Consider the following 23,914-nt stretch of genomic DNA (forward strand, 5'->3'; position numbering starts at 1 on the left):
TAGAAAAATTGTCAGACCATTTGGTACAGCAACTATCACTGTGTAGACCCTTGCAGAAAAACAAATTCTTAAGTGTCACGCCAGTAGGTACAGAACCATCACTGTGTGGACCCCTGTGGAAAAACATTGTCATAGCAGTATAAACAGCACCATCACTGTGTGGACCCTTGTAGAAAAACAAACCAGTTAGTCATACCAGTAGGTACAGCACCATCACTGTGTGGACCCTTGTAGAAAAACTGTGTCATTCCAGTAGGTACAGCACCATTGCTGTGTGGACCCTTGTAGAAAAACTGTGTCATACCAGTAGGTACAACACCATCACTTTGTGGACCCTTGTAGAAAAACAGTGTCATACCAGTAGGTACAGCACCATCATTGTGTGGACCCTCGTAGAAAAACTGTCATACCAGTAGGTACAGAACCATCATTGTGTGGATCCTTGTAGAAAAACTGTCATACCAGTAGGTACAGCACCATCACTCTGCGGACCCTTGTAGAAAAACAGTGTCATACCAGTAGGTACAGCACCATCATTGTGTGGACCCTCGTAGAAAAACTGTCATACCAGTAGGTACAGAACCATCACTGTTTGGATCCTTGTAGAAAAACTGTCATACCAGTAGGTACAGCACCATCACTGTGTGGACCCTTGTATAAAAACAAATCAATTAGTCGTTCCAGTAGGTACAGCACCATCACCGTGTGGACCCTTGTAGAAAAACAGTGTCATACCAGTAGGTACAGCACCATCACTGTGTGGACCCTTGCAGAAAAACAGTGTCATACAAGTAGGTACAGCACCATTACTGTGTGGACCCTTGTTGGAAAACAGTGTCATACCAGTAGGTACAGCACCATCACTGTGTGGACCCTTGTAGACAAACAAACCAATTAGTCATACCAGTAGGTACAGCACCATCACTGTGTGGACCCTTGAAGAAAAACAGTATCATGCCATCATTGTGTGGACCCTTGTAGACAAACAAACCAATTAGTCATTCCAGTAGGTACAGCACCATCACTGTGTAGATCCTTTTAGAAGATCAACATTTCTTTAAAAATCCTAGGTTTTGAGAAAGTGCCAATTATCTACTCTGTCAAAGCCTTGTGGAGAAATATTCATCTATAAAAATTACCCTATGGAGTTGTACAGAATTTATTGTGGGACTCCACAGGATAAACTAACCAATTAGTCATACCAGTAGGTATAGCTACACTACTGCGTGGACCCTTGTTGGAAAACAATGTCACGCCAGTAGGTACAGAACCATCACTGTGTGGACCCCTGTGGAAAAACATTGTCATAGCAGTATAAACAGCACCATCACTGTGTGGACCCTTGTAGAAAAACAAACCAGTTAGTCATACCAGTAGGTACAGCACCATCACTGTGTGGACCCTTGTAGAAAAACTGTGTCATTCCAGTAGGTACAGCACCATTGCTGTGTGGACCCTTGTAGAAAAACTGTGTCATACCAGTAGGTACAACACCATCACTTTGTGGACCCTTGTAGAAAAACAGTGTCATACCAGTAGGTACAGCACCATCATTGTGTGGACCCTCGTAGAAAAACTGTCATACCAGTAGGTACAGAACCATCATTGTGTGGATCCTTGTAGAAAAACTGTCATACCAGTAGGTACAGCACCATCACTCTGCGGACCCTTGTAGAAAAACAGTGTCATACCAGTAGGTACAGCACCATCATTGTGTGGACCCTCGTAGAAAAACTGTCATACCAGTAGGTACAGAACCATCACTGTTTGGATCCTTGTAGAAAAAACTGTCATACCAGTAGGTACAGCACCATCACTGTGTGGACCCTTGTATAAAAACAAATCAATTAGTCGTTCCAGTAGGTACAGCACCATCACCGTGTGGACCCTTGTAGAAAAACAGTGTCATACCAGTAGGTACAGCACCATCACTGTGTGGACCCTTGCAGAAAAACAGTGTCATACAAGTAGGTACAGCACCATTACTGTGTGGACCCTTGTTGGAAAACAGTGTCATACCAGTAGGTACAGCACCATCACTGTGTGGACCCTTGTAGACAAACAAACCAATTAGTCATACCAGTAGGTACAGCACCATCACTGTGTGGACCCTTGAAGAAAAACAGTATCATGCCATCATTGTGTGGACCCTTGTAGACAAACAAACCAATTAGTCATTCCAGTAGGTACAGCACCATCACTGTGTAGATCCTTTTAGAAGATCAACATTTCTTTAAAAATCCTAGGTTTTGAGAAAGTGCCAATTATCTACTCTGTCAAAGCCTTGTGGAGAAATATTCATCTATAAAAATTACCCTATGGAGTTGTACAGAATTTATTGTGGGACTCCACAGGATAAACTAACCAATTAGTCATACCAGTAGGTATAGCTACACTACTGCGTGGACCCTTGTTGGAAAACAATGTCACACCAGTAGGTATAGCACCCTCACTGTGTAAACCCTTGTAGGAAAACTGTGTCATACCAGTAGGTACAGTACCATCACTGTGTGGACCCTTGTATACAAACAAACCAATTAGTCGTACCAGTAGGTACAGCACCATCACTGTGTGGACCCTTGTAGAAAAACAGTGTCATACCAGTAGGTACAGAACCATCACTGTTTGGATCCTTGTAGAAAAACTGTCATACCAGTAGGTACAGCACCATCACTGTGTGGAGCCTTGTAGCAAAACAGTGTCATACCAGTAGGTACAGCACCATCACTGTGTGGACCCTTGTAGAAAAACAGTGTCATACAAGTAGGTACAGCACCATCACTGTGTGGACCCTTGTAGAAAAACAGTGTCATACCAGTAGGTACAGCACCATCACTGTGTAGACCCTTGTAGAAAAACAGTGTCATACCAGTAGGTACAGCACCATCACTGTGTGGACCCTGGTAGACAAACAAACCAATTAGTCATACCAGTAGGTACAGCACCATCACTGTGTGGACCCTTGTAGAAAAACAGTGTCATACCATCATTGTGTGGACCCTTGTAGACAAACAAACCAATTACTCATTCCAGTAGGTACAGCACCATCACTGTGTAGATCCTTTTAGAAGATCAACATTTCTTTGAAAATCCTAGGTTTTGAGAAAGTGCCAATTATCAACTCTGTCAAAACCTTGCGGAGACATATTCATCTGTAAAGATTACCCTATGGAGTTGTACAGAATTTATTGTGGGACTCCACAGGACAAACAAACCAATTAGTCATACCAGTAGGTATAGCTACACTACTGCGTGGACCCTTTTAGGAAAACTGTTTCATAACAGTAGGTACAGCACCATCACTGTGTGGACCCTTGTAGACAAACAAACCAATTAGTCATACCAGTAGGCACAGCACAATCACTGTTTGGACCCTTGTAGAAAAACTGTGTCATTACAGTAGGTAAACCACCATCACTGTGTGGATCCTTGTAGAAAAACTGTGTCATTACAGTAGGTACAGCACCATCATTGTGTGGACCCTTGTAGAAAAACAAACCAGTTAGTCATACCAGTAGGTACAGAACCATCACTGTTTGGACCCCTGTAGAACAATTGTGTCATACCAGTAGGTACAGCACCATCACTGTGTGGACCCTTGTAGAAAAACTGTGTCATACAAGTAGGTACAGCACCATCATTGTGTGGACCCTTGTAGAAAAACAAACCAGTTAGTCATACCAGTAGGTACAGCACCATCACTGTGTGGATCCTTGTAGAAAAACTGTGTCATACCAGTAGGTAGAGCACCATCACTGTGTGGACCCTTGTAGAAACACTGTGTCATACCAGTAGGTACAGCACCATCACTGTGTGGACCCTTGTAGAAAAACAAACCAATTAGTCATTCCAGTAGGTACAGCACCATCACTGTGGGGACCCTTGTAGAAAAACTGTGTCATACCAGTAGGTACAGCACCATCACTTTGTGGACCCTTGTAGAAAAACTGTGTCATACCAGTAGGTACAGCACCATCATTGTGTGGACTCTTGTAGACAAACAAACCAATTAGTCATTCCAGTAGGTACAGCACCATCACTGTGGGGACCCTTGTAGAAAAACTGTGTCATACCAGTAGGTACAGCACCATCACTGTGTGGACCCTTGTAGACAAACAAACCAATTAGTCATTCCAGTAGGTACAGCACCGTCACTGTGTGGACCCTTGTAGAAAAACAAACCAGTTAGTTTTACCAGTAGGTACAGCACCATCACTGTTTGGACCCTTGTAGAAAAACTGTGTCATTACAGTAGGTAGAGCACCATCACTGTGTGGATCCTTGTAGAAAAACTGTGTCATTACAGTAGGTACAGCACCATCACTGTGTGGATCTTTGTAGACAAACAAACCAATTAGTCATACCAGTAGGTACAGCATCATCACTGTGTGGACCCTTGTAGAAAAACAGTGTCATACCAGTAGGTACAGCACCATCACTGTGTAGATCCTTTTAGAAGATCAACATTTTAAAAAACGTTTTGAGAAAGTGCCAATTATCTACTCTGTAAAAGCCTTGCGGAGACACATTCATCTATATAAATTACCCTATGGAGTTGTACAGAATTTATTGTGGGACTCCACAGGACACCATAATTCAAATCAGTGTCATACTAGTCTGTATAACATGCGTCATTGTGTGGTCCCTTGTAGAAAAACAAACCAGTTAGTCATACCAGTAGGTACAGCACCATCACCGTGTGGACCCTTGTAGAAAAACAGTGTCATACCAGTAGGTATAGCACCATCACTATGTGGGTCCTTGTAAAAAAAATCATCAAGTGTTATACCAGTACAGTGTAGGTACAGTGCCACCACTGTACTTGTGGTGACCCTTGTAGAAAAACAGTGTCATACTAGTAGGTACAGTAGCATTACTGTGTGGACTCTTGTAGTAAGACATTCCAAGTGATTCAAGTAGAATTGGCACGGTCAGTGTGGATCCTTCTAGAAAGACATGCCAATAAGTGTGATGCTGTTAGGATTAGCACCATCATTGTGTGGACCCTTGTAGAAAGAAATGGTAGTGTGATATCAGTACATAGAGGACCATCGCTCTGTGGGCCCTTGTGGAAAGACATGCAAATGGTTGATACCAGACTATATGCAAAACCATTACTCTCTGAGTACTCTCATAGGAAGAAATGCCATGCATGATACCACACAGAATACAACAAACTAATTGGGTGGACCTCTGAATTCTGAATTACTAGCAGCAAAAATTTCTGTGCCTGTGCAAATTATTTGAGTTTACTTGTGCAGTAGTTATCCTTAATTACAAACATGTACAAGTGTTCCAACCAAACGTCATGTTGGAGTTTGAGCAAATGGCATTGGCATTATTGTATAATGTGCATATAAATCAGTTTGTTTTCTTCGAAAATAATGTTGGAGATCATACACAAATCTATTTAATTTTTTTTCCAGGTTGGGGCCTTTTCACCATAAGGAGCTTCAAGAAGGGCAGCTTCCTCCTTGAATACAGGGGAATGATCTCGATAGCTTCACATCAGACTGAAGACAGCTTGGAAAATTGCTATGAATTTTTTTTCAAGCACAATGGTGTGAACTACAAGTAAGTAAACTTGCGGTCAATTCCCTTCAATACCCTCAGGGGCAAACTCGGTCATTTGGACTAATTTGCCCTTACCTGTTTTGTAAAGGTTTTGACATTTGTTCAGGTAGTTTCTTTGCTATCCAAAATATGGAAACAAATCTTCAAAATGCATGTACTATTTGTAGAAATCATTGTCAAACCTACAATACTTTGTGTGTATATTTATATTGCATATTATGTACAGGCATGCAACTTTTCCTCAGATCAGCTGATTTCCACGTTTTTCTTGTCAAATTTCTCCCATTAAGAATTGAAAAACATTGTACAAAGTCTTGAAAAAATTTAAGTTCCCTTTTTTGTTTGTTACATGCCTGTATGTATGAATATCTTCCCAAAACATTTTGTTAAACATACATTTTGATGACTAGAAATTCACCGTATTATATAGGTACATTTAAAGGCCGTTGGCTTCCCTTTTAGCTGACCCTATTCCAGCTTCTTCAGGGTCTTGTAACTGCAGATACTCATAAAGTAACTTTATGGCTTGCTGTCAAACATGTGTAGCTCCTGTTGACTTCCTCAGCTGAGTTGGTCACCATTACATAAAAGCAAACTAGTTCAGGTTGTTTTATAATTTAAATCTTGTTGGCAAGGGAAACAAGGAAAAACAAACTGAAAGTGAATTTCAGGTTTTTTGGCTTCCAATTTCTTTTTTTAGATAAAACGTTGACACTGGATAATTTGTCTTTGTAACAGGATTGATGCATCAAGTGATGATGGTTGCCTTGGGAGGTACATCAACGATGATCACAAAAACCCGAAGTGTAAAATGAAAAGGCTGGTTTTTAATGGCATGCCTCATCTGTTTTTATTTGCACTGAATGACATCAAGCCAGGTGTTGAACTAAGGTACAACTATGGGGAGGATGATTTCCCTCGGCGCAAGGTACGTGTTTGAAGTACATTTTGGAACCCTTTTCAGTACGTGTATCTCTACCCCAGGGCTTTCCGTAAATCTATGAAATAATTGCAAGGGCACATGCCACTCTGCCAAGCTGTCTTGTTTACTGTGAACAAAATTGAAAATTAAGACAGGGCTCTAAAGACTGTTACCTAAGAATGCTGGAAAACAATTTAAATATGCAATCCACTAATCTATACTTTTATCATGAAAACAGTATGCATAGATGTACGTTACCTTCAAAGCTGCAGCCATCGGTCATACCTTAGAGTCCCTTGTAAAGTCAGGCCTTTCTAAAGGGAGCCGGAACATTACTATATGGAAACATTTTTTACAAATAACAGATGACGTAAGTTTACTTCAATCTGATTTTATTTTGGGGGAAAGGGGGTAAATGATTGCATGAATGTAATGCTGCATCTAAATTACTAAGTTTTTCTATTTTTATTCTGTATTCAGTCAAACAGAGAACCCTGTATGCGTTGTCCAACTGCCCAGCATGTTGATTCATCTGAGGCTGCTGGTACAAACATGGACTTGCTCATCATACATTTAACTGAACCTTTAAGTCCCACGGCAACAAACATTGAAGTGTGTCTGTCCAACTAAGCAACAACAGGTAATAAGTTATCTTTGGTTGCAACTACAGATATTGGCAAGCATATACCTGTGGCTCATTCTTCAAACCCTGAAGGAGAAGCGATAAAAGTGCAGGCATCCATTCAGGCTTCAACTCATACCGAGTCATCTTTGGCTACTGCCTCTGATCTGAACAAGAACGTAACTGTGCCTGATGATGGAAAAGATGGTGATGCCTGCCCATTCAGCCAAGCTGCTAGAAAGGTTTCACCACAGGCTTCTGCCGTGAATGTAGAAATTCCATTAGCCTCTGCTAGTAACTCAAATTCCTATCACAAAGGCAATGAAGCACTTCTATCCAGTCAAGAAGCCAGATATTTTGAGTCATCTTGCGTTGCTTCCACAGGTTTTACCATGCAAGAATCTTCATCTAGTTTTCATCAAAAAGACAATGTGCATGTAGCAAAGCAGTGCAGCCAAGCTTCTCAGAATGTCAAGTTGCCTCCCTGTTACACTTCTGGTGCAGGTTTGAGCCTGCAAATAACAACTGCTAATCATTCAATTCTGGGAGACAAATCACGGAAAACATCTAAAGCCAACCGACCCAAAAAGTCACGTCATCAGGACCAGAACACGCCTTTGTCTGGTTCTATAGGCACCACTAAAGATAAAAAAGGCATAAATCCAGACAAACTACCTGGCGTGCTACATGTCGGTCGCATAGTGCTGTAGGTAAGACTAGTCTGCATCAAAAAAAGAAAAAAGCAGGTAAATTACATGAAACCTGCCAATCTGCCAGACTAGAACATAGCAAGTCATTTTATGTGGCTGCTGCAGAAACTGCACCCTCAGCTCATAATTCAAGTACCAGTAGAGAAGATGACATAAGTCCATCTAATGGAAGTGTCCGACATCTAGAGTCTTCTCACATTGCATGTGAAGATCGTGGCAAGGTTGCAACTTCACCTGACCATCCTCGATGCCTTGGACTTGAATCAAGTCCAGCTCTCAGTGACCAATGACTTGCTGCAGCAGGTCTTCTTGTGAATATACAGAAACGGTCATCCAATAAAACATGTTTCCGTCAGAAAGGTGAAAAAGTGCAAACATGTAAATCCAGGCAAGCTGCTCAAGAGGCATCCTTGGCAAGTCACCAATTCACCAAGGTAAAAGCCAACAGAATGCATAAATTCAAACAAGCTGTTGAATCATCTCATGTTGCTGCTGTAAATACATGTAAACAAGAACATTCAGTGAGTCAATCAAGTCCCAGCTGTCAGAAGGTAACACCTGAATGCAGAAAAGCTGTTGAGTTTGCTCAGCCATCTGGTAACTGTCCGAGCATACAGACACTTTCAGTTGATTGTGGCGGCTCCAAGCAGCAATTCTTTGAAACATATACATGCAACAAAGCTGACCCATGTATGGAGCCAGTTCAGGCCACATCTGCTACTCTGCTGGGTAACATAAGACCCCTAAAGGAAAATGCTCAAACCAAAATACCCAACCAAGTTGCCAGCCATATTGAGTTTTCATATCCCTCCTCTACCTGCCCAGACATACAGGTTCTTACAGGTGATCATGAAACAAACCATCAGGATGACAATGAAAACCAATCTGCTGAACATGTAGAGTTGTCTGATGCTGCTGTAGAACTCTGCATTCAGGCACCCTCAGTGAGCTGCTGGGATGTGCTGCATAAAGGCAAAACACATAAATCCAGCCAACTTGTTGAGTCATCTTCTGATGTTGCTGTAGGATCTAGTGTAGAGGCATTTCAAAGAAGCAGAATTTCTGATAAAGATCAAGAAATGAACCTTCTGATTCATATGTTTCAGAGTCTACAGATGAGGAAAATGGAGCTGACCTCATTCCTGGTCGCTGCCTGGCAAGAGGCAAAAGAGAATATGCCTATCGTGATCTTACTGCCAGAAAGCAAATTATTCAGCAGAACATGCATGTTACAAGTGAATCTGAAGATTGTAGTGCCAAAGATGACACTGATTACTTGCCTGACAGTGAAAATGAAACTGAGTCTGAAACTGAAACAACCAGTTTGCAAGAGGCAAATAAGAATGTCAAATCTTCTGCAGTTAATCAACATCCTGAGGTCTCCAGCTCAAGTGAAAAATCAGATCTCAAGGTCTTTGGTACTTCAAACACAGATGGTAAGCGAAGGTGGGACAAGCCTCAGTATTGCCCTTTCTGTTTGAGACCACAGAAGAAGTTGCCACGTCATTTGGCCTCCCCAGAACACAAAGATGAACCTCAGGTCTAAAGGTGGCTCGAAACTAAAGATCCTGTACAACGTTCGAAACAACTGACTTTGATGAGAATCTATGGCAACTTCCTTCACAATGGGAAAGTGCTACAGGAAGGAAGAGGCACAATCATAGTCATATCTAGACCCTCATTCATGGCTAATGCTCATGATTATTTGCCTTGCCCCAGTTGCTTTGGCTATTTTGCCAAAAGTGACTTATGGAAGCATAAGTGTAGCCAAACACCTGAAAATTCAGATGTTTCTGAAGAACCTTGCAGAAAGAAAAAACGGTTTGGTCTTTCAAAGGCAAGCAGAATGATGTTGCCGGCAACACCTGGAGTGAGTAAAAGAACAAACGAAATCTTGGCCAACATGAAGAATGATGACATAACAAGGCTAATCAAGTCTGACAGACTCATAAAAATGTTTGGAGATAAGCTGACTTTGAAGCACGGGCACACCAAAGATCAAGAAGGTTATATAAGGCAGCGGTTACATGAAGTGGCAAGGATGGTCTTGGAATATAGGCATCTAGCTGAACAGCCTAATGCTCAAATGGAAGACCTCATTCGCCCAAAGAAGTTCAAGGAAGTCATCCAGGCAACAAAACAAGCTGCAGGATTCAGTGGGGAAAGCAATCTGTACACCACTCCAAGTCTGGCCCTTAAAATAGGACACAGTCTTAAGGCTTGTGCAGAGATTCTAAGAGGAGAAGCTCTCATGACCAGCAATGAAGTTCTTGAGAAGAAATGCAAAGCTGTAACAGAGTTATACAGCTTGCACTGGGAAGCAGAGGTAAGCCACCATGCTCTGAGAACACTGGAAGAAGTAGTTAACTATCCAAATACCTGCAAGAAGAAGCAAAGATGAAATTTGAAGAGCTGCAGAGGGCTACAGTTGGAGTTAAGAAAGCATGGGTGAAATTAGCAGAGATACTCTTTTCACAAGTGATTGTTTCAATCGTAAACGACCTGGCGAGGTTTCAAAAATGACTGTTGAAGACTACAGTAAGTGTGCCAGTGGGGAGACATGCGTTGTTGATGGTGCCCTGTCTGTAATGGAAAAGGCTCTATGTAAGGTGCTTTGGAGGGTAGAGATCATTGGAAAACGTTCTCGTACAGTTGTAGTACTCTTCACATCCAAGATTAAGGCATCCCTTGACACCTTAATGGAAAGAAGGAAGGATGCAGGTCTAGATGACAAGAATGTCTACTTGTTTGGCACCCCGGATGGTAATGGGCATCTTCGGGGAACAGACACACTTCGAGAGCATGCATCAAACTGCCGGGCCAAAAATCCTGAATACCATCGTGCAACCAGACTCAGAAAGCACATTGCAACAGTTTCACAAATAATGAACCTGCAAGAAAATGAACTGGATATACTTGCAAGCTTTTTGGGCCATGATATAAGAACACATCGTGAGTACTACCGCCTCCCAGAATCCACCCTTCAAGTTGCAAAACTGTCAAACTTGTTAAGATGGAGCGTGGAGGTCTAGCTGGGAAGAGCCTGAGGGATGTCGAGTTGGAACCGGATGAAGGTACTTCAAGTTTCCTTGGCTAAAAAAATTGCTTAATGAGCCAGTTTAAAGTCAGAAATTTAATTACCCCCCCCCCCTTTTTTGGAACAGTTTTACCAACCACATTGATTATAAAGAAACCAAAAAAAATCATTAGAATTACAAGCATATGGGTTCCTATGCAATGTTGTACCTTCTCGTAGTTTTCCCTTAGGGGCTGCAGTAAGGAAACCCACAAAGGAAGTAGGAAGAGCCCTGAATGAAAATTCTTTTGACCATCCCCTTTATATTCAGTAAATTTTGAACCAATCAGCTGATCATGATTGGCGACAGATCTCTCTTTCAGTCAGCTCTGATACAACTACAGTATGCTTTAGTACATTGCAAATTTCTTCGTTTTCTATCTTGTGCAAATACTCTCGAGTAAACTGTACATCCATGACAAATCTGCGTGTTGGTAGGAAAAACTCCCATGCTTGTCTGTCATCAGTTTAATGCCATCAATAAACTGTCATTATAGTGCAAGTGATGAAGCAGCTCCATTTACTTCATACTGAATACCTATTGCCTATGTCTTGAACAGAGTGCTCAGAGTGCAGTTCTGACAGTGAGGCCAATGAATCCGAACATGCAGTCATGAGAGAGGAGGAAGGTCAGTTAAAGTTACCAGACAGAAATCTATTCAAGAAGCAGTTTATTCAAAAGCTATTTTTGCACTTTTTCAATAAAATATGTGAACAATTCATTATGCATTGGAATACATTGTTGGTTAATAGTTGCATTTTGTTTATTTACAGACAAGCACACATATAGTAAACAGACTTGTTTACAAATGCAGTATTCAAAATGAGGATAGTATCAGTACAGTTACTCAATGATTGCATATCATGCAATTAAATAGATTTGTTGTCAACTCAGACCTTGTTCTTTATTTTTTCAAAAGACATACAGCGTCATTTTACTTCCATAAAAATCCCAACTTAGAAGCAACTTTCTGATCATGAGCAGATAGGATGATATGTATTCAATATTTAATTAATAAATTTGATCATGGATGGTTTATTAAAAAAATTGAACAATTAACTTGAATGGCTTGTCGCAACGTAAAAATGTGAGATCTTGCAGTTTGTCTGTTTCCTGAGTTTGGTCCTCCAAGCATTTAAAACTCACTAGCTGCCACTGTCTTTAGACTGAGAAAATAATTCCTTGAGCATTGCAAAAAATGTTGTTCTAAATTCATTCAACTGGCCCTTTTGTGCCCTGTATTTATTACTTGTGCCACTCATTTTTGCTATTAAGCTTCATTCTGACAAATTCCAAAATTTGCAGAGGAGGGTTGAAGGATATGGAAAAATTGTGGAAACTTCATAGTTATTGTTTTTGGAAAGATTTTCACTAAAGAAATTTACTAACTTCCCTCCTAAATCCACCATCCAGGGATCAATTAAATGTCATCAATGTCAATATTAGCAGTATTAAAAAAAGAAAATACAAATATTTTCACTGAAGACACTTAGAGAGTAGTCTGGTAGCATACTACAGTCCACTGACAGTATCTTTTATACGAGCTGTGCAGTTTTCTGTGTGTTCGGCACACCTTGTATTTGATCTTCCAGAAATAATTTAGGAAAGAATTCCATATACGAAGTTCACTTTATACGCAGTGCACAAACCCTATGAGACTGGTCTGAGAAATTGTAAGTGTCTTCATTGAAAATACTTCTATCTTTTCACTGCTAAAATAGACTTTTATGGCATGTATTTGATTTGGAGGCTAATCAGTCACTGAAGAGGAAAACAAGTGAACTTTGTATGTGGAATTCTTTCCATAATTTGTTTAGCATTTGACTTTTTCTTGCGGTTGTTGCAACACACCCCACCCTGTCAAGATCTGCCTCTAGACTGCTGACATGGAGTTCCTTATGATTTTGCATCAATTGTCTCTACACAAACTCCCTAACCCAAGTTTGTTGAAAGTTTATCATGGTTTTCTTAATATGATACAGATGTACCTATGAAGAAAGGCAGCAGTACATGCCAGACAAAGAAGATGTGGAGTGTTGCTGAGAAAGTGGCTGTCAATAACCACTTAGGGATGTTTCTGAGAACACGACAAGTACCAGGAAAGGGGCCGATCACTAATGCAATGAGAGCAGCTCCACATGTCTTCAAGGATCGTACATGGCGAAACATCAAGGACTTTGTGAGGAATCAAATCAAGAAAAAGGACCCACTGGGTTTTCTGCAGAAATTATAAGTGTATAAGGCTTTTTAGCAGGCCATGTTTTCAGCCTTAATTTTCTTTACCTTTTTGGTCCAGCTTCTCTTTCCATTGTAGGTAATTATATGAAACTTTGAAAAAATAAATGTGTTCTTGATCATCAACAGAGACGTAAACAATCTAGTATACTCTCCATTGATAATGTAAACTATAAAGCTGTGCATAGTGAAATGGGTTTTACAAGAGGGGATTGGTCAAGAGGATGCTCTTGATTTGATACTGTTATGTGTAGAAAGTCACAAAAGGTGCAGAAGACCTTTTTATTTTGACTGAAGTGGGATTGAACACCAATTTCATATCGTTTTTGTAAGTCCTTTTCCGTATGTGGACAGGTTTTGCATTTGGAATGCCACTATTTTGTTTTAAGATAATATAAAGATGCAGAGATGGTACAGTCATGCAAATTGAAAGAATCAACCATCAGCGTAAGTGTGATTTGCCATGTAACTGACTTAAAAGAGTACAAGAGGCATTTTGTAATGTATCCAAAATTACTGTAAATGATACTTCCTTGGATTATTTTTAAACAGGCTTAGTGTATACATGTACGTATGTGTTTTTGAAGATACACGTACCAAGATTCTTGGGTTTTGAGTTCAAATTAACCACTTCGTGCCGGGTGTCCTCGAAATTGGGGACTTGACATCTTGACAGCCAGCCGGGTGTACCCGGTTTGGGGTATCGTGCCTTGACCACTATTAGACTCCATAAACTATTAGCGGCAGCAATTCCTGTTTTGTCATATAAAGTGCATTGTTTAAGTCTATCTGAGCCAGTTGGTATCAGATGGGTGTCAATTCCATAGGTCAAGCTTTCCATCACCAAGAGGCTTTCGCTGAATGCCGACCGAGGAGCATGTTATGCAGCCAACAGTACTATACACCACTGAGGCGGGGCTGAGAAATGCTCCCGAGCAGTTACATAATCCAACAATGGAGCATTGTTATGCCTCAATGCATTTTTGCCCGTAGAGTTTACACTGTAGGAAAGTACGGTGTATAACGAATTACACCCAATCTTGGAAAATAACCAAAGTGACCGGCGGGGTGTTCGTTGAGAATTACCAACCGACGTGAAGTGATTTTAAGTTACATTTTCTTTGCAGATAAAATGACACTGTTAAGTTTTGCGGATTTTTTTTTCGTAGATTTTTGAATTAAAACTTGCAGTGGAAAAATATACATTGTAACTAGTTTTTCTCCCAACTATATGTGTAGTTTAAGAAATGAATCCTGTCACTACATTTGTACATCTACAGGAGGTGTTGGAGTTTAAGTTATACTCAATTAGTGCAATATTTTGGCTTCAACGGCAGACCATAACAGATTTATTATCAGTTACCAAGGTCACAAAGTGAACATTAAAGTTGAGTTTTGATCACAGGAATTGCTGTTCAGAACTGAAGGGCTTGTATAACAGTAAATTGTAATTCGAAATGCCGTGCGACAAGTAAACACTGAATTCCCTGGCAGACCACATCTGGATTTTGTCATGAACTGAAGTTCGTCAGTAATAAAGTACTTTAGTGAGAGAGTTCAAAGAAATAATTTTCACCTTGCAGAGTATCATGTACGTGGAACGGTTGTAATTGCACATTGTTTTGATATTGATTTGAGAAAATTAATTGGTTTAGATGACTTCCCTGCTTTGTCTAAAGCATTCCAGCTTCGCACTGCCAATGGAGAAATGTCATTAAACCTGAAATGCTTGAATTCTTTAGTTTTTCTTTGGTTTCCAAAGAAGCGTCATTGGAGATGTGTGTCCTCTTTTGTGGAGAGAGATTTTCTTTTCCAGAGGTGGGCACATTCTTACGTATCTCCTTTATAACAGCTTTTTCCTTTAGCAAATTTTGATGGATTTAAAAAGTGGATAAGTCCCATCATTGTTCAGTTGATGTTTAAATTGGAATTCGAGTTAGAAGTTGTAGTTTGAAATAGTATACCTATGGTTGTTTTTGAAAGTTGACATATGACATTCAAGATTATAATTGCTTTAATTTCATAGCTGCTGGACTTGCCAAACTTGCATTACTTTTAAGAAGTACACATGTATAAAGGGTTACACACACTATTTTGACATGGAGTCAAGAGCACTTCTCCAGTTAAAATGAGTTTACTCATAGAACACTGCACATGTAGACAGAATGATGTTATGGCTTTCACTATTAATTGAGGTTACCGTAGAACTCTGGGTTCTACTAAGCATTTTCCATAGCCTATTAAATAAAACATCACCTGGTGTGCTCCACTGGATTCTGTACATTGCAACTTGCTCTAAGAAAATGACAAGTAAATAATTCCTCTCACTACCTTTATACATCTATTAAGGAGGTGGTGGTGGAGTTTGATACACATGCATTCTGAATTTAATATTTTTGCCTTCAAAGGCAGATCAGAACAGATTTATTGCCCTTTACTGAGGTGACAAAGTGAACGTTAATGTTGGTTTTGATCGCAGGAATTGCTGTTCCGGGGTTTTGTATTGGAGTAATTAGAAATGTGTTGCACTATACATTGTATTGCCTGGCAGGTCACATCAGGAATTTGACATGAAACTCAAGTTCATCAGTAGTAAAGGAGTTTTGCGTGAGAGTTCCAAGGAATAATTTTTCACCTTGCTGAGGAACGTGCACAGGGGAACGGTTGTAATTTGTGGGGGGGGTCTATGATTGTAATGTTATTGTGATGTTGATATGAGAAAATAAAATGTTTTTAGGTGACTTCCATGCTTTGTCTAAAAGCATTTCAGCTTCGCACCACCAAGTAAACATTGGAGAAATCATATTAACTCCGAAACGCCAGTATCCTCTTTTGTGGGGAAAATTTTAAGTGTTTCTTTGGTTTCCAAGGGCAGGCGCATTCCTTGACACCTCCCTTATTGCAGTTTTTTCCTTTTGCAGATTTTGATGGATTTAGAAAGTGAATGTCCCATCATTGTTATTACGTGTAATTCATTTTTAAATTCGTTTTCGAGTTCGAAGTTGTAGTTTGAAATAGTACACACATGGTTATTTCTCAATGTGTAAAGATGACTTTTAAGATTATAATTGCTTTAATTTCATAGCTGCTGTGTACTTGGGAAACTCTTGATTACTTTTAAGAAATATAAAGGTTGCACACCCTAAGCTAGTCATGATGTTGAGACCACATCTGCTTAAAATGTGTACCCATAGAACACTGCACATGTATAGAATATGACGCTATGGCTTTCCCTATTAATTGAGGTTACTGTAGAACTCTGCGTTTTACTAAGCATTTTCCATAGCCTATTCAATAAAAATCACTTAGTGTGCTCCATCGGATTCTGCACATAATAATTAGTTCTATCAGTTAGTTTGAAGGAAATAACTAATTCCTCCCACTGATGTACCTTTATTCTGAAGTAGTTCAATATGTTTGCCTTCAAAGGCAGACCAGAACAGATTTATTGTCTGTTACAGAGGTGAGGAAATGAACATCACAGTTTGATCACAGGAACTGTTCGAGGGCTTGTATTTGAGTAATTTGAAATGTCGCGTGACGGAACACATCTGGAACATCAGTAGTAAAGTACTTTAGTTTGAGAGCTTTTAAGGAATAATTTTTCACCTTGCTGAGGAACACGCATGGGGAACGGTTGTAATTTGTTAGGGGGTCTACGGTTGTAACATTATTGTGATATTGATTTGAGAAAAGTAACGTTTCAGATGACTTCTTTGCTCTTGTCTAAAAGCATTCCAGCTTCGCACTGCCAACAGAGAAACACCATTTAACCTGAAATACCAGTATCCTCACTTTGGAGAGAAAGTATTTTTAGTTTTTCTTTGGTTTCCAAGGAAACGTTAAAGTGATACCATAAAGTGTCCTCTTTCGTGGAGAGAGATTTTCTTTTCAGATTTTGATGGATTTAAAAAGTGGATAAGTTGTACATTCAGTTGATGTTTAAATTGGTATTCGCGTTTGAAGTTGTAGTTTGAAATAGTATACCTATGGTTGTTTTTGGAAGTTGACATATGACCTTCAAGATTATAATTGCTTTAATTTCATAGCTGCTGGACTTGCCAAACTCGCATTACTTTTAAGAAGTACACATGTATAAAGGGTTACACACACTATTTTGACATGGAGTCAAGAGCACTTCTCCTTAATGGAGGTAACTCTGGATTTTACTAAATATTTTCCCATAGCCTGTTAAATAAATTATCATCTGATGATCCATCGAATTTTGTGGACATACCGGTACATGTATGACAATAGCATAAACACACGAAAAAGGTAAAATACTGTTAGATTTATTCACTTTTGGAAACTTGGATGGGTTAGTTTTTAGGTGAAAATGACAAATGAAAAAAATAAAAGAATCAATAGTTTTGATACTACATTGTTTTAGGTGTTTTTTGACTGCAATTATCTTGTTTAAACAGGGGCTTTATGACTTTCTTCAATTCACAATTTGGCGAATGCTTATCCTCAAACTTTTTGACTGTGAACCAGCTTGTGGACGTCTTTATTCATGCAGAGGAGTACATGTACTTTTATTATGACATGTACCGACCAAAGTAGACCCCTTCTTCCTAAACGTAACATAACAAATTTTTCTTTGCTATTTTAATCATCTATGAAATAACCCATAAATTTACCTCTTCCATCAAAAACTTGACAAACACGCCCTTCATTCCCATATGCAAAAGTGGACCCTTTAAACATCAGACATTACGCACCCCTAAAATGCATTCAAATGTGAACCTTTGTGAGCGGTTATGTATTCAACTATACCATAGTGGACTTCGGTTGCAAATGTCCGCTATGCATGGATTTTTGAAAAAAAAAATTGTCATTTATAATAGCCTTCAAAGTCAACTAATACATTTGCATCTTTCCATGTGAGTTGATAACGAACTTCAATGTGGACTACTTTACGTTACTGTAATAGCCATTATAATAGTACAGTTGTTACAGGTCAACCTGTCTCGGCTTTTTATAATGAAATACTTGATTGTAGAGATAAAAAAGAAACACATCTGCCATTGAAGGTAATCACATTAAAGGTGACTTTCAAAAATTGTTCGCAGTTGCATAGTCAAATACACAGATGGTCCACATTTGCAGGCGTGACGAGAAGGTGGGTGTATTGAAGTCCACGGTTTGGATGTGGACTACTGTTCGATATTTTAACAGGCGTTTTAACTGTACTGGTAGTTAAGGTACAAGTCGACCTTTACTGGCTTTTTTTCTTAAAACACATGTCCACCATTGAAGATGAATCTCATTAAATGTGTCTTTCAAAAAAAATTACGCAGTTGGATAGTCAAATACACACACGTCCACGTTTGCAGGCGTGACGAGAAGGTCGGTGTATAGAAGTCCACTGTTTGGCTGTGGACTACAGGTGGGGTCAGAAGGCTTGTACAGTTTGTATGTATGTATGTATGTATGTATGTATGTATGTATGTATGTATGTATGTATGTATGTATGTCTGTATGTATGTATGTATGTATGTATGTATGTATGGATGGATGGATGGATGGAGTAGGCCTGTGTCCTTTCTGTATGAGACTATATATGGCCAACGTAACCTTACCTCAGAGAATTTCAGGTCACCTCTTCCATCATGTCCATGCCTTCCGTAATGTCCAGAGTCGCTGTTGACATTTTGGGACGGGCGCTGCAGTTTCACACTCACAGGTGAAAAGAAGCGAGAAATTGGCACTTGCTTTTTCGGTGGTAGACTCACGGATTTGGCATCATTGGGATTTTTCTTCTGCATGTTCAACTTTGAAAGATTCAGATTCGGCAAATTGAAAAGCGTTCACTGTATCCCCTTGGGCTCTCCTCATTCGCCTACCTAGCGATCCAGCGGCGTAATCGGAAAAGAACTTGCGTGTTTACGTAGCTGGCAGGCCTGAACTCCATATCTTCTGCTGTACTGTGCTAACGAAAGATTATATAGCGCCGCCTAGCGGCGCAAGATGGGTAATTCGGACTAAAGGGTGCAGTGTCCCAATTTCAGGAGGCTCCGCCAGGCGCAGGCGCACAAAAAGTACTCCCAGAGATTGTTTCAAAAAGAGGGGTCTGTTTGGGCCAAGAAATGGTAGGATTGTGTCAGTATGGCCCAGGATCATCTCTGTAGATTCAGGGGCACCCATCTGGGGGCAAAGCAGACAAAAATGGGATTGAAAATTAGTCAGAAGAGCCCACGGAAGGTGAGGGATGTCATTTGAAAAATGGCCGCTGGGAGGGCTTGACAACATTCACTTTTTGGGGGGTGAGTTCGTTTTGGGCGGATAAATAAAAAATTCATTGGTTAACCTACTAAAAATTGAAAATCAAATGAAACCCGAAGGACCAAACAACACATTGTTTTTTGTTTGAGAGGCCTCAGTGACTCAGTGCACCCATAAAGGTGTTATCACCTTGGGCGCCATTCGAGTGTGAACCACGGACGTATATAAAAAAAACCTGGACTTGCAACGCCTTTGTATGAAAAAGAAGCCAACCAGCGGCCATTTTACCGAGCCGAATACAAAGGCGTGGGTTGGCTCCCTACTATTGACGTCAGGAAGAACAAAGGCGGGCATTACCAGGAAAGCTTTGTATTCGGCTCGGTAAAATGGCTGCGAGTGGATTCAATGACTCTATAAGCTGATTAAGGGCATTGCGAGTCCAGATTTTATTATACACGTCCGTGGTGTGAACGTTCATGTGCGTGCGTGCCTGTCTGTCGCGGCGCCTGCGCATTAACATGGCATTACTGGACCGAGCCCAGTCTAATGTGGCTTTCTAGTGGTAAACGACCCACGATATAATGGCTTCAATCAGTACACGGCCATGTGTGTACACTTTTAGGTCTGATTTACGGCGGTGTGGTTTGTCTGCAGTAGGCACTGAGTGGTTACAGCGTGGCCTGGCTGCAGACAGGAGAGTGCGGTAGTGAACTGTGAGTGATCAACGTACATGTACATGTATGTACAGCAACTAAATGTACACTGTACATGTAGCTTCACCTTGACGTCCTGTACATACGTACATATGTACATGTACAAGCACATGTACTGTACATGTACCTGCACATGTACATGTGGGTACTTGTCATTGTGTGACCACTTGCATGAAATTCCGCAATAATTCATGGCCAATATACAGTGCAGTTTGGATGGTCAAGATGTAATATTTCTTGTGTATTCGAAAACAGCATTACTTCTTATAAGTTCAATTGTTTTCCTTTCCTCGGCTGTTTCAAACATAAAGAGAAAATGGGCTCAATTTGACCACTTTTCCAATCATAACGGAATTGTCTGAGAGGATCAAAACTGGAGCAAGAATGCGCTCTCACATAAGTCCTCCCTGTTTCTCCACCCTAGTCATTTGTACGGTGGGGGTAATTTACAGTACAGTGAAGCTCAACTGAATACATAATACACTACTCAAAAGAATTTAAGGAACAAGAGAACAGAATGACACGCATGATTGCACCAACATTGTTGAGTATATTGTTTTAGAACCGATTGACAACACCTGAATGAATTTCACATAAGTTTAATGCCTCTTGTTCCGAAATGGTAGCCCAGCCATATAGACAATGACAAAAACATTCTGTTCTCTTGTTCCTCTAATTCTTTTGAATAGGCCTAGTGTATTCAAAACCATGAAGAATTTACTGCAAACGCAAAAGTTGAGAAAATACTGTGCTGACAACAGATATGCATGGAAGTTTGGTCGGCCCGGCTGGCCGGGCTGCTAAGGATTCAAAGCTGAGAAACCACCATACATGCTTGTGTTGTTCGTAGCATAAATGCCAACATCATATCTTGTGCAAAATGTTACCGATGCCAGTGATCAACCCATGTTCTCAACAAAATGAAAAGTGGAACAGCGTCTCGTAATGCACCGCCTCACTAAAGATATCCATGCCGGTGTCAAGGTTGATCCGCTCTATGCATTTGCTTGGTGAGGAATTTACACAAATATTTTACTGTAAAGTGACACAAAGACCCGATCTCATTTACTTCTGCCCTCAGTCCTTAAACAGACGCACTACATTTATACAGACTGAAATTTAAGTCTAATGGCCGATGTGAAACATCAAATATCTTCAGTAATCTTTCCTGGACGGACTCATGAACCTTTAAGTTTCACCACTCCTGCGCGCATTCATGGTATGCAAAAATGTCCAAAAATATTATTCCACAAAAACTGCATTTATCTGTTCACCCCATTAACCCGGACTTGGGATTACAAGTGTGGACATAGTAATTTTTGTATGCCCACGTTGTGTACCATCGTGAAACAGTAACAGAGTCATTTATTCTTTTTTTTTTTAATTCATTACATTTTCACCCACAACCTCCTAAATTTTTTTTAGAGTACCATGGCACGCCATAGTCACTTATGTTAAGTTAAGCCAAAAATATAGGCTTCCTATTGGCAGTTTCCCGGTGGAGGGGGGCTATTTCAAGTTCCCCCGGATCTTGTTCCAGCTCTACTGGAGAAAAAAAAGACAAACAGGGATCAGAGAACATAGGGACTGGCAAACATAAGGACGCGGAAAAATTGAGACTGTGGTAACATGGGGACCTTGCAAGTCGCAGCCTCCCTTAAACTGTGTCTGTGTTGATTGTATGTGATACACACTTTCTGTCATTTTTGAGAATTTGTGTTTATTTAATTAACTGGGAAAACTATTTACATGTATCTCTAAAAACGAACGGGTTTGATTTCCCATGAATATGAGGTTTTATGTCAACCACAATGAAGCATTAGAACGCCCAAACTAAAGAACTAACTTTACTCAATTTTTTGGGAATTAAAGCATGTTGCATGTTTTGTATAGCCAGGAATGAAAACGCTGACACCGGGGGATTTAGTGAGGATTACCTTATTTGCTTTGCAACTTTCGCACTGTTGGTGTCACTAGTAAATGTGTACAATAGAACATGATCGCATGCCTTTTATTGCTTTGTCAATGTCAAAACACTAACAGTTCATCTCCTGAACCTAACTAGAATAGGCCTACAGGGGTAATAATGACACACGCATGAAACAGAAAGTAATATGCTTAAACAAGAAAATAAAAGTATTTCTCCCATAATATCATTCACTGGTGCACCCTAATTATGAATGGATGAGGCAAGCAGACCACTGTGCCAGTGCCACTGATATAGAGATCATGCAGTGGCCAGTGTATAGGCCAGTGCACATAAACCTATGCAACTTGGCCCTGTCCAATTCGGGGTCAGCTGATTGATACTCTCACTCCTGCGGTTTCTTCTCTTCTGGGATCACCTGTTACCCACAATTTCAGCGACAAGTGATATATACCCGTTTAGCGCTGGACCCCCATGAAAACGAAGAAAGTCACATTAGACTGGGCTCGGTCCAGTAATGCACTGCGCAGTCGTAGTCCAACCAGAATGGCGCCTATGGGTGCAGACCACTAATTCAAGTGAGAATTTCTGACTAGTTCATTTGCATTTTATACAACAGGTATAACGTATATTAATAAGCACTGTATGCTCAGTGCTTGTCCGAGAGCTTGCGGAAAAAACCTCACAAGCTTACTCGGGTGGGACTCGAACCCACGACCTCCTGCTTACTAGTGCAGATGTCTTAACCACTCGACCACCGAGCTTGCCGGGGTCGGCTGGCCGGTCCGAGTCAAATGAAGCAGCGGGTACTGCGAACTATTTTCAAGATGTATTTTTGCGTTGAGCATACAGTGCTTATTAATATACGTTGGGTAAGGGCAAAACCTGTTGTATAAAATTAACATCTCCCAACGCAAAAATACATCTTGAAAAATTCATTAGCATTAAAAGTTCCTCCCACAGTATCTTTTGAAAAAGGAGACTGTTTGGCCCCCCCCAAATGGTGAGATTGTGTAAATCGTTGCCAGGATCAACTCCCTGGGTTTTTGAGCTTTCATATGAGGGCAGAAGGGCTGAAAACTACGGTTGAAAAATGGTCCTAAGTGCCCGAGAAAGTTGAGGACTCCTAAAGACTCCTAAACTACTGCTGGGAAAAATGTACAGCAGTAGTTTAGGAGTCTTTAGGAGTCATTGTTAAGATGGAACGATCCCAGTTTTAAGCACATTGCTTATTCCCATGACTCATTGAAATCTGTAGATACACGTTCAGTTGTTTAACTGTTTCTCTATTGCTCTTTAGATGCACCTTGTGATGTTTACAAGAGTTGTGAAGGCTTTCTTGTATTTTGTTACAGTTTTACCGTGGAATAAAGTCAGTGTGGATACCGGAGCCTGACCTTCGGCCATAATTCCTCTTTGTACTTCGGTTGAACTTTCTTGTTGAAATTAAGTTACCGCCCCCGTTCGGCTACACTTTTATGTAGGCCAGAACAGCAATTTAGAAATCTCACTCGCCAGTCATATCATCAACTCTTACAGACAGTTCGAAATAACAACATAAAATTCACGGCTACGGGTTCAAAAGGAAAAATTTTGCGAGCAGACTTGATCACCGCGTACATAAAAGCGTACATTAAGCCGCAAGCGATTGAAGAAGTAGACATCCGGAGAATCAGGCGATCCGGGGGCAATTATAGAAATTGGGAACTGATACCTAATTTCTATGCAGATGATTTAATTCACTTTTTTTATTTTTTACAGAAAGTATATCGAATACAAGGCACTAGCCGAGTTTAAGGAAATCGGCTCATACAAATTACAAACGGCAATCAAGGTTCAGTTCAAAATGGAAAACCAGGAACAGAAACTAAAATCGGCGTTTTCACATTTACGAGTAAAAATAATGCGG

The 23,914-nt window shown here is 40.3% G+C and overlaps 1 protein-coding gene and 1 pseudogene across 2 annotated transcripts in view; one reads left to right on the forward strand and one right to left on the reverse strand.

Annotated features, from left to right (window-relative positions):
- Positions 1 to 19,068, reverse strand: part of msh3 (mutS homolog 3) — a 177,237-nt gene extending 158,169 nt beyond the window's left edge. Inside the window, exon 1 of the mRNA XM_087137219.1 lies at positions 18,723 to 19,068. Coding sequence (XP_086993345.1) covers positions 18,723 to 18,908 — 186 coding nt within the window. The 5' untranslated portion in view covers positions 18,909 to 19,068. The remainder of the gene's footprint in view (positions 1 to 18,722) is intronic.
- LOC110990126 (uncharacterized) lies at positions 6,319 to 17,703 on the forward strand (annotated as a pseudogene). Its single transcript, XR_015425352.1, has 3 exons — positions 6,319 to 10,902; positions 11,465 to 11,533; positions 12,888 to 17,703. The product of XR_015425352.1 is annotated as an uncharacterized LOC110990126 (transcript).
- Positions 19,069 to 23,914: the final 4,846 nt, after the last annotated feature.

This window comes from Acanthaster planci, linkage group LG05, assembly GCF_054643075.1.
Source record: "Acanthaster planci isolate LZ-2023a linkage group LG05, COTS_SCS, whole genome shotgun sequence".
Lineage (NCBI taxonomy): Eukaryota > Metazoa > Echinodermata > Asteroidea > Valvatida > Acanthasteridae > Acanthaster > Acanthaster planci.